The following is a 9,956-nucleotide window of genomic DNA, read 5'->3' as shown; positions in this document are numbered from 1 at the left end:
AGGTTATTATTAGCACGTGTGTGTTTTAATGATGAACTAAATCCACAATTAACATCAGGAAAAGTCTATAAACTGAGGGCAGAAGATGGAGTTTGGATTACAAAATACACACAGATGCAGTCACTACCTCATTAGCTTTATCTGTCTGTACTGATTCTGGGCTTGCATCAAGTGCTTTCAGTTCCAGCTCTGGAGCAACACAGGGAGTGAAGGAAGAGTGCTCATTTTGGTTCTGCTGCCCACTCCAGTGCTGGTTTTGCTGCGTCGTTCCCTCCTCACTGAACATCTCAGGGCTGCAGGATCCCATATACCTGCAGGTTGCCTTCAGAAACAGCTTGGCGGTGCAACAGCAGCTTTCGGGTCTCTGCTCAGAAGGTCAGCAGTGCTGCCAGAAATAGCAGTTCTGTATCCTCCTGATTAACACAGTTTCCTTGGCATCTGAATTTACCTTCACTAGGTTTCAAAGTATGCGTTAATGTTCCTGGAACTGTGGCAGGTGACTGATTGAGGTGTGTACAAACTAGGCCAAGAATGTGGCAGCAACCTTGAGTGGGGCAGAGATCAATGCTCTGGGCGTGCAGCTTCTTTGTGATCTCATTAGAGCCTTCAGAAGAGAGTGCAGCAATTAGAAGCACAACACCACCTCTGTTTTATGTGGATTAAGGGCTGCGTGTTGCAGAAGTAACAGGTTGAAATAGTGTCACATTATAGGTAGGATGTGCCCCAAAGCTTCATTACAATTGGCAGCAGAGTGAAAAATTGTAATGGCATTGTGAATACAGCAGTGTCCTTCAGACCTCTCTGGTGGAAAACATGATACATGGAATAATTGACTCTCAGCCTCCAGCCACTACTTTACTCCGTGTAACAGTCACAATTGTTCTTAAAAATGCTTGTTAGAGAACTTATTATGCAGAAGGCTGGGAAATGGATGAGTCTTCCTGAGCTCAGCACAGTGGGAGCTGTACGTGCTTCCCTCTGCTCCCTCCGCTGATGCTCACCTACAGATTTCATACTGTCCTGGACTGTGTCTCCCTTTCTGCAGGCAGTGTTGCTTGCAGCAGCCTATTCAGCATCAGCTGATGCCTGCAGGACACTCTGATGTGAATGCAAACTCTTTGTTTGCCTGCTCTGGTGTCTGTAGGCTGCACCTACAGTCTTTTTTAACTGTTTTATTCTAGGATTTCCCTGGCTATTGAGCAACCTTTGGGCAGATTGTCATTCTCCAGATTCTGGAGATGATTGATTGAGGGTCAGCAGGGATCAGGAGCCATTCTTTGAAGACGTATAACAGCTCCCACTGAAACCTGCGCTTCAGTGCTTTGAGGCTCTGGGTTTAAGTGCCTGCCTCACCTAGGCGTGTGTTAATATGTGACTAATAAATGCAAATGAGTTAAGAATTCACAAGAGCTTCCCTGTGCTCCTGCTGTTCCCAGCAGTGCTTGCAGCCCTGCCTCACTGCCTGCCCTCGGGCCCGCTGATCGCTTGATTTGTATCGCGTGGTGCTTCCACAGAGAAAATCAGTATCCAGCTGCTTTTCTGGTAACAACAGATATATCTCTCTGTTTTAATTTCTACAGCACGCTACCCACCACGGGCAAAATTAGAATGTGTTGCAGCTTGAAGATAGGCAAGGAAGTCTCCTCATCTCTCTTTGCTCTCTCTCAGAAGAGGGAAAAAAAAAAAAAAAAAAGAAAAAGTAAAATATATCTATTTGTTTTTCCCCAAATAATTAAAACAGCTCAATTAAGTGGAAAGATGATGCATTCTCTGGAGAAAGCGTGGATGGTAATGAAAACCTCAAACATCTCCTCCAGAGCCTTTACAATCTAAAAAATCAGCCGTTGTAACAGTGAGTAAGATGTTGGCAGGTGGATGAAGCCGTGTCCTGAGGGTTTGTAGGAGATGCCAGGTTTTAATAGCTGGCTTTGTTTTCATCCATTTCAGGATCAGTTCTTCAGAGCAGTGTCGGGTCTGCGGCAGGCTCAGCACCACCCATGTGGCTCCTGTACACTGTGAGATGCTCAGGATGTGTGGTGAAGGCCGAGCCCCAGGCTGCTTGTTTCTGCTTGGTTTTGACCCTCTTATATCCATCCTTCTATAGTCTCTGGCCCAGGCAAACCATTATCAAGGTCAGGCAGAGCTGGTTACATCCAGTTGCTTGTGTGAAGAAAGAAACCCATTCCATACTCGCTTTAAGGTTTGTTATTTCAGTAGGAAATGCCCCTGGGTTAGTTCATGCTTGTGAAACTTGGTGCTCTTTTCAGCATGTCTGGTTTAATGTTCAAGTCTGGTTTTCAGTTTCATAACAGAAGTTTGAGATTTAGTAAAAAAAACAAAAACATTTTACAGCCGTTTTTTAGTCATTACTATTAATTTTACCTTGCAAGCACGACTGTCAACCGTGACAGGGCTGATCATTGAGCTTTCAGTGAAGAGCAGCTCTGCTGCCTCCTGGATGCTGCTGAGTAGCTGCAGACGCAGCACCTTGCTGCACAGGCCCTTAAGGCTCATGTTCTGGGTGTCACGTTTCTCTCATGGCCAGTTGTTGGCAGTACAAGCAGAAGGAATAACACCTACCCAAAGAGATGTATATATGCAGCATGACCCTTGCTTTGCATCCACCACAAGGATACATAGCGAGCACTCCCAGGACTATACCACGGTGCTCCCTGCAGTGGAAGGGCTATGGGTCCCTGTGCAACTCAGCTCCAGCTTGGTGAGGATGAGATGGCCTCTGAAAGTGACCACTGCCTTTTTCTTGCAGCTTGGACTCCTTTCTGTATGGCCTCCACGCACTGTTCAAAGGGGACTTCCGGATAGCGGCAAAGGATGAGTGGGTCTTTGCAGACATGGATCTGCTGCACAAGGTGGTCGCCCCAGCAATCCGCATGTCTCTGAAGCTCCATCAGGTAGGGTCTGTGTATTTAACTTTTACTTTTGCATTTGTCTTCATAGGGAAACACTGGGAAACTTGAAAGATGTTTGATGAGGGCAAAATGTGTTGTTTTACTCTGAGAAACTTGCTTAACCAAAATGGAAAAGCTCAGCATTTGTTTATTTTGCATTTACTCAGTGTTATTCCTCTGTAGCCCCTGGCTGCCCATTGGAGACTATTTGTATTGCAGACCTTGCCCTGTCTTTTTCATTAAAACAAAGCAGATGGACATGCCACGTTTCACTTGTGGGGGTACCATAATGATGGGTTCTAGCTTGAAAACAAGTGCAATAAATTGGTTCAATAAACTTCTTTTTTTTTTTTTAAATCAATGAATTGATTGAGCTAATTTCATCATTAATTTATCAGTCCTTTTGTGATGGGCAATACCCGAGTAACGCTTCCACATGTTGTTGGAAGTCACTGCTGAGGGGTTGTGGTTGGAAGGGTTGGTATCACTGCTGTGTGTTTGATTATGCCCTGCTATTTCTGACCCCGTTCTGTTTCCACTTGCAAAAATCCAGCACACCTCCATTTAAGTCACTCCAGTTACTTCGGGTCAACCCTTGTATAGCTTGGAATTGATTTTATTCTTTCTCTGGTGTATTATTTAGCCTCATGCACTTTGCTAGTGCATGGTATTCATAATTGTTGTGAATGTAACCAAAGTGAAACTGCCACAAAGTAACCCATCAGAATTGGACAAAATAACTTTGTGACTGTAGTCACTGGAAGTGTAACAGTTAAAAAAGTAATGTGATATTGTGGTATCTGTTGATGGATTCATAGTGATTTTGTTGTGGTTTTATATGGATGAAAAAACAAACACTGTGGAACACCGCAGGTAATTTTTATCTCCTTCCAGCTTACCCAAGAGCTCTGCTTCCCATGGTTTCCACTTTATAACTTGTCAGTGGATAAGCTCTCATTCTCTCTTTGTCTGGTGGAGGTGTGAGATCAGAACAGGTTACGCTAGAATAAAAATTGTACCTTTCTATATTATTGTTGTTCTGCCTGAAACACGTGCTGTGTCAAATGGCAGTCGTGTAAGAGCAGGGAGCAGAGTTCATAGAGTCATAGAATCCTTAGAGTTGGAAGGGACCTCTAAAGGCCATCCAGTCCAACTCCCCTGCAATGAACAGGGACATGTACAGCAAGATCAAGTTGCCCAGGACCTAATCCAGCCATGCCTTGAAAGTCTCCAAGGACAGGGTAACCATCATATCTCTGGGCAACCTGTTTCAGTGCCTCACCACCATCACTGTGAAAGACTTTTTCCTCAGGTCTAACCTAAATCTACCTTCTTTAAGCTTGAAACCATTTCCCCTTGTTCTGTCACAACAGAACCTGCTAAAGAATTTGTCCCCTTCTTTCCTGCAGTTCCCCTTAAATATTGAAAGGTCACTATCAGGTCATTTTGGAGCCCTCCAACAATTGCATGTCTCTCCTGTACTGAGGACTCCACATCTGGAAGCAATACTCCAGGTGAGGCCTCACCAGTGCAGAGTAGAGGGGCAGGGTCATCTCCCTTGCCCTGCTGGCCATGCTTCTTTTGATGGAGCCTAGGATACAGTTGGCTTTCTAGGCTGTGAGGCCACATGGCTGGCTCATGTTCAGCTTCCCATCCACCAGTACTCCCAGGTCTTTTTTGGCAGGGCTGTGTTCAGCCCTTTCATCCCACAGCTTGTATTGGTAATGGGTATTGCCTCAACCCAGGTGCAAGACTTTGCACTTGGCACTGTTGGCACTGACCACAAACAAACAAAACAACCTAGGATTTTGTTTCTTTTTAATAGTCTTTATATTTTCTTAAGTAGACGTGACCTTTTGAGTACTACTTCTTGTACTACCAGGACCAGTTCACTTGCCCGGATGAGTATGAGGACCCGGCAGTATTGTATGAAGCAATCCAGTCTTTTGAAGAAAAGGTTGTTATCTGCCATGAAGGGGACCCAGCCTGGCGCAGTGCTGTCCTCTCCAACAGAGAAGAGCTGCTGACCCTGAGGCATGTGGTAGATGAAGGAGCAGATGAATATAAAGTTATTATGCTTCACAAAAGCTACTTGAGCTTCAAGGTTATCAAGGTACACAATCCATCTTTCTGCAGTAACTTAGGGCTGTAGTTACAGATACGAGTTCTGAGTAATCTGGCCAAAAGGACAGGGGGTTGATCATAGCCATCAGAGAAGGGATTAGAGGCTGGGGGAAGAGTTCTGTTCATTTCACTTTTCTTTTCCACCCTTATATTTGCTCATCACAAATAACATCCTGGGCTTATCCAGAGAGTAATTGCTCAGGAGGTTTATCAAACCTGTTGGTACAAAGATATGACTTCCTGGCTTACGCTGTTTTTTCACCTACGTGTAGGTCAACAAGGAGTGTGTCAGAGGGCTGTGGGCTGGGCAGCAGCAGGAGCTAATCTTCTTGCGCAATCGTAACCCGGAGAGAGGGAGCATCCAGAACAACAAACAGGTGTTGAGGAACTTAATTAATTCTTCGTGCGATCAGCCTCTGGGATATCCAATGTACGTTTCCCCTTTAACCACCTCGTACCTTGGGACTCACAGCCAACTGAGGAACATATGGGGGGGACCAGTCAGTTTGGACAACATTAAAAAGTGGTTCAGATCCAAATGGTTAAGGTAGGTGTTAAATTTTGGTCTTGCAGATATACACCCTGTAGTCTTAGCTCTGTTGTATTTTTCCATTAAGAGAGTAATTGCATATTGTTATCTATCAGTAAAACAATTGCACACTACTCAAAATGTAATAAAATAGCCCTACAGATATGGCTGAAAGCAAATTCATTAACTTCTTCTTGCCTTTTAATGAAATTTTCCTATGTTTGTCAAGATTTGTTATCAAACCACTTAGAAATACAAACATTTCCTTTTCTGGGGAAATTTTACTCTCTATGCCCCATAACGAAGTTGTATTTTCTGTAACTTGGTGACATGTCAAAGCATGAGGAAATGCACTGGTGGGTTTTGATGGGTTATGCTCTGCAACTTTAGCAATATAGATCATCATCTCCACATCATTGCTCATGTCCAAAGCACATCTGAAAACGTACTTAGAATCCACCAAAACTGACTGATTTCCCCTAGGTTTGCATAGCAGGTGTGACACCTTCTGTTTCTCATTCATGTGTGAACTTTTCCTACCGTAAGAGAACTGTGTGTGTCTCATTCTCTCTGCCTGTGTTTCTGCTGCTGTGGCTGAAAAACAGAGGACAGCTTTAAGGAAGCCAGCTTGGCTGCTACAGCCAATGCTAAAATACTAAGATTGTCTGGTGGCTTAATATGATAGTTTCCCAGCATGCAGGTCACTCCCATTGAGCTCTTCTTTATGACTCAGTGGCCCCATGTAAAATGATATGTAGACATCAATGTAACATTGCTCCTAGTCTCCAAAGCTGGGTAACGATTTTGGTTTGTATCATACACAGTTATGTCCCAACTAAACTTATGCCATGCCATAAAATGCTGAAAGACTCATAGTTGTATGAGAAAGCATAATTATACATTGTGGGGATACCTAACATTGGTGGCACGAGTTTTCTGTGCATGTAGACTTAAGTGTTTGTTCCTCCAAACAGGATGCGTAAGGACTGTCATGCAGCTCACCATGACAGAGGCAACGTTGAAGAAGCAGATACTGGAGGAGGCTCTGGCAGCAACTCCACAGGTAACTCAAGCCAGAGCAGCAGCTCGCAGCACACCAGAGATGGAACCCCTCAGTTGCAGCCTTCGTCCCAAGAGGCCCATCAGCGTGCAGGTATTTGCACAGTTTACTTGTCTTTTTCTGTAGTTTCCTCACCAGGGGCCACATGAGCAGATACTTTTAGGGCTCTCATCCACTGGAGAACTTAATTTTAGAGAGACCAGTGTTTGGCTTTCCTAGTGACCAAGCACGTGTAGATGTCTTCCTGACACAGTTCCAGGTATTTACTGCAAGAGCATAAAGCAGATGTGTTTCAAATGGCTCACCAGAGATTTCACTGTCAGGCTACTTCACGCCTAATTTTTGGACTGGGAAATACTGCTTACAGTATGAGAAATTCAGATGGAGGGAGTCTGCATACGATGCCCGTTCACCCATTGAGCCTGTGCTTATTGTGTATTGGGAACAGCTGAACGGAGAAGTATGCAACAATCTTAATTATCCTAGAAGGAGTGCAACAATTTATTGTGGGAATTTTAGTCTGGCTGTTCATTAGTGCATGTGGAGAATAAACAAATAGCAAGTGACTTAGTATGCCAATAGAGCAGTTATCAGGAGAAAATTAAATGTTGCCAATCATTCTGTCAGTTAACAGCTGAACCCTTTTCATATTAAATTATGGATTCAAAAGTGCTTCAGATGTGTTCACGATGTGGAACTGCTGGCCTTCGCATCGGGAATGCCCATTAAGTTTGCCAGTCGGGTCACTGGGAGACCTTCCCTAAGGGGCAGGGATTTGCTGAAAGGTCAAATTAATTGACTTTACATTACAAGTTGTGGTATTACTGTGTCAGTTAAGGCGGAGAACTAGAGGGGTCTAACACCTGTTTGTTTCTTGTTAAATCATTTTGACCCGTCATTAAAAATAATGGACGGGACCAGAGAAAATATTGCTGTGAATATGCGTCATGTCGTAGGGATAGAATAACTACTGCTTTTAATTAAGTCTAGCTTTAGAGCAATCCCCATGTGCATACTTATAACGTGACACTGCAGTAATCAGAATGGCAAATTTAATTGTGAAGTAACGATCCCGAGCATGCCATGCAATAATGAAAACTAATTGTGAATTGTTTAAAAGGATGTATTGGGTACCTAGAAAACCACAGTCAAGAGCGGTCACTCTTAATTAAGAAGAGCTACCGGGCTTTCAGGTACAATGAAGAAATGTACAACAAATGCAAGGAAATGGAAAACAGCAAATGTACACCAGAGTTCTGAGAGGCAGAGAGAGAAGAAAACAAAAGAAAGAGAATTTGGGGGCTACCACCATTAGGAACAGTAAAAATAAAGCCAGTTTGATGCTGTTTCTTTTAGAAGAACATGGGAAACAAAAGAAATTGTAACAGCAGTCTCGAGTCATCACTAGATAGGAAGGCAGAGTTGTTGGTAATGTAGAAAAGAACGTGTCTGATTTGTATTCAAGACAATGGAGGTGATCTGTGGTCTGATCATGAAGTAGTTCCTTGCATCCTCCCAGCTACAAAGAACATTAAGGAGCAGCTATCAAAGCGATATGCTTAATTGAGCAAATCCAAATAGCTCTCATTCGATGGTTTTTAAAAGAGCTGCTTAAGAAGCCATCTCTGCCTCATCTTCAGTAACGTATCAGGACCGTGAGGCTATAGCAGAGCACTGGCAGCAAACTTACTCTACGTCAGGTGGTAAAAAAGATGTGACCAGCACAGGTCTGTCAGTCTGACTGTGTCAGGACACTGGTGGCCTCCCATGCACAATCCTGGTGCCCTAAAAAGCTTTCCAACAATTTATATTGTAAAAGCTGCTTTGACCATTGCCTGCCAGTACTCACCTGGGCAACAGCAGGTGACCAAAGACGGCCGGTTGTAGCAGACTGCAGCAGGTAGAACAAAGCTGAACAAATTCTAACTTGAAGTGCTCCTTTTTCAGCAATGAGAGTAAAGAGAGTAACAAGTGGCCACAGGTTAAGATAGATTCTCGATGACTGCAAGTGTTGGATGCGATGATGGGGATTAACGGTGCCAGGCAGTAGTTCGTTCCAGGAAGGTCTTCGGCCCCTGTTACATGGCATGGCAGCAATCCCTTCTAATCTCACAACGTATGAATTGAGTGCGTTTCGTGCTTTTGTATTTCATATTTCATGTTGTGGCCCAGTGCCACTGAGCCTGCAAAATGTGTTTGAAGCCCTATTTAAAAGCGCGACAAAAATGGGAAGCGTTGGGAACGTGTGGGGTTCTGTTCCACAGCATCCTTATTTCCTGATGCAGTTTGTAGAACAGCCCTTTGTTTCCTAATTGCTTTCAGGGACAGAGTTATTTTTGTGCAGATCCGGGTGGTCCCCTGCCCGGTGCTCTAACCACTGCATTGGGGATGAGCACTGAACGCTTTTTGGACAGCGGTCAGCTTGGAAGCGTAAATCACAAACAGATGTTTGGCCACATGAGCCCCTGCACAAACACACGCACCGCAGCTCCTCTGTTCCAATCCGTGCTTTTCATTTAAAAAGGTAACTAAGTAAAATGAACATCAGATGTAGAAACCACAGCACTTGCTTAAGGAAACCCCTGATCCTTAAAAGCCCGCAGCTTACAGCCGGTATCTGCCTGTTGGTCACAGCCAGAGCACAGAGACGCAGGCAGAGTTGCAATGAGAGCCGCGTGCATCTGTCCCACTGCTCGCAGGGACCGTGGGGCTTCCACTGCCAGGGATGCTGCCCCACATGTCATCTCAGAGATTGTTTTTTTATTGCTCTAACAGTAGAAATAATGATACGTTGTAAATGGGGATGGAAAAGGTTCCGGTGCTTGCCAAACCACCAAGGATTTAGACCAGCTGAGTGGCTGCAGAGAGGTTACAGCCAAGCTCTGCCATCTGACTGTGTGCCAGGGTGCCTTAATTCTCTTTGCTTCAGAATCTGAAAAACTGGGATAATGATCGCAGCCTTGGAAGGCAGACCTGTGGGTGTAAAATGGCTGAAGAGCGTAATTAGCTTGGGTGTGGAATTCTGTGTCACTGGAACCCTTGAATTCAGCAATGTTAGTTTACTGAGACAGTGAGAGATGTACGCTGCTTTGTGCTGCAACACCTCAGTATTTGGAGGGGTTCCAGCACTTTCCTCCCCTCCATAATTCCGGTGTTATTACCACCAACCTGGAAATGCCTGCCAGACTTGCTTCTGCCTTGGTGGGGTCTCAACAGGTTTTCTGCCTTTAGTCCTCTACCCCACAGCTATAGCTAGAAAATCCAATTGCAGGCTCATATTAGTGGCTGGAGTTTCCTGGAAAGGAAAAGCCATGCAAGCCCTCACATGACTGGC

At 44.5% G+C, this 9,956-nt stretch overlaps 1 protein-coding gene across 1 annotated transcript in view; it reads left to right on the top strand.

Annotated features, from left to right (window-relative positions):
- PCNX2 (pecanex 2) overlaps positions 1 to 9,956 on the top strand; it is a 145,783-nt gene that overhangs the window by 129,128 nt on the left and 6,699 nt on the right. Inside the window, exons 29-32 of the mRNA XM_072331450.1 lie at positions 2,768 to 2,912; positions 4,792 to 5,022; positions 5,306 to 5,580; positions 6,537 to 6,715. Coding sequence (XP_072187551.1) covers positions 2,768 to 2,912; positions 4,792 to 5,022; positions 5,306 to 5,580; positions 6,537 to 6,715 — 830 coding nt within the window. The remainder of the gene's footprint in view (positions 1 to 2,767; positions 2,913 to 4,791; positions 5,023 to 5,305; positions 5,581 to 6,536; positions 6,716 to 9,956) is intronic.

The sequence above is a fragment of the Excalfactoria chinensis genome, chromosome 3 (genome assembly GCF_039878825.1).
Source record: "Excalfactoria chinensis isolate bCotChi1 chromosome 3, bCotChi1.hap2, whole genome shotgun sequence".
NCBI lineage: Eukaryota > Metazoa > Chordata > Aves > Galliformes > Phasianidae > Excalfactoria > Excalfactoria chinensis.
The sequence above is the reverse complement of the archived record's forward strand: the minus strand, read 5'-3'. Positions and strand labels throughout refer to the sequence as shown.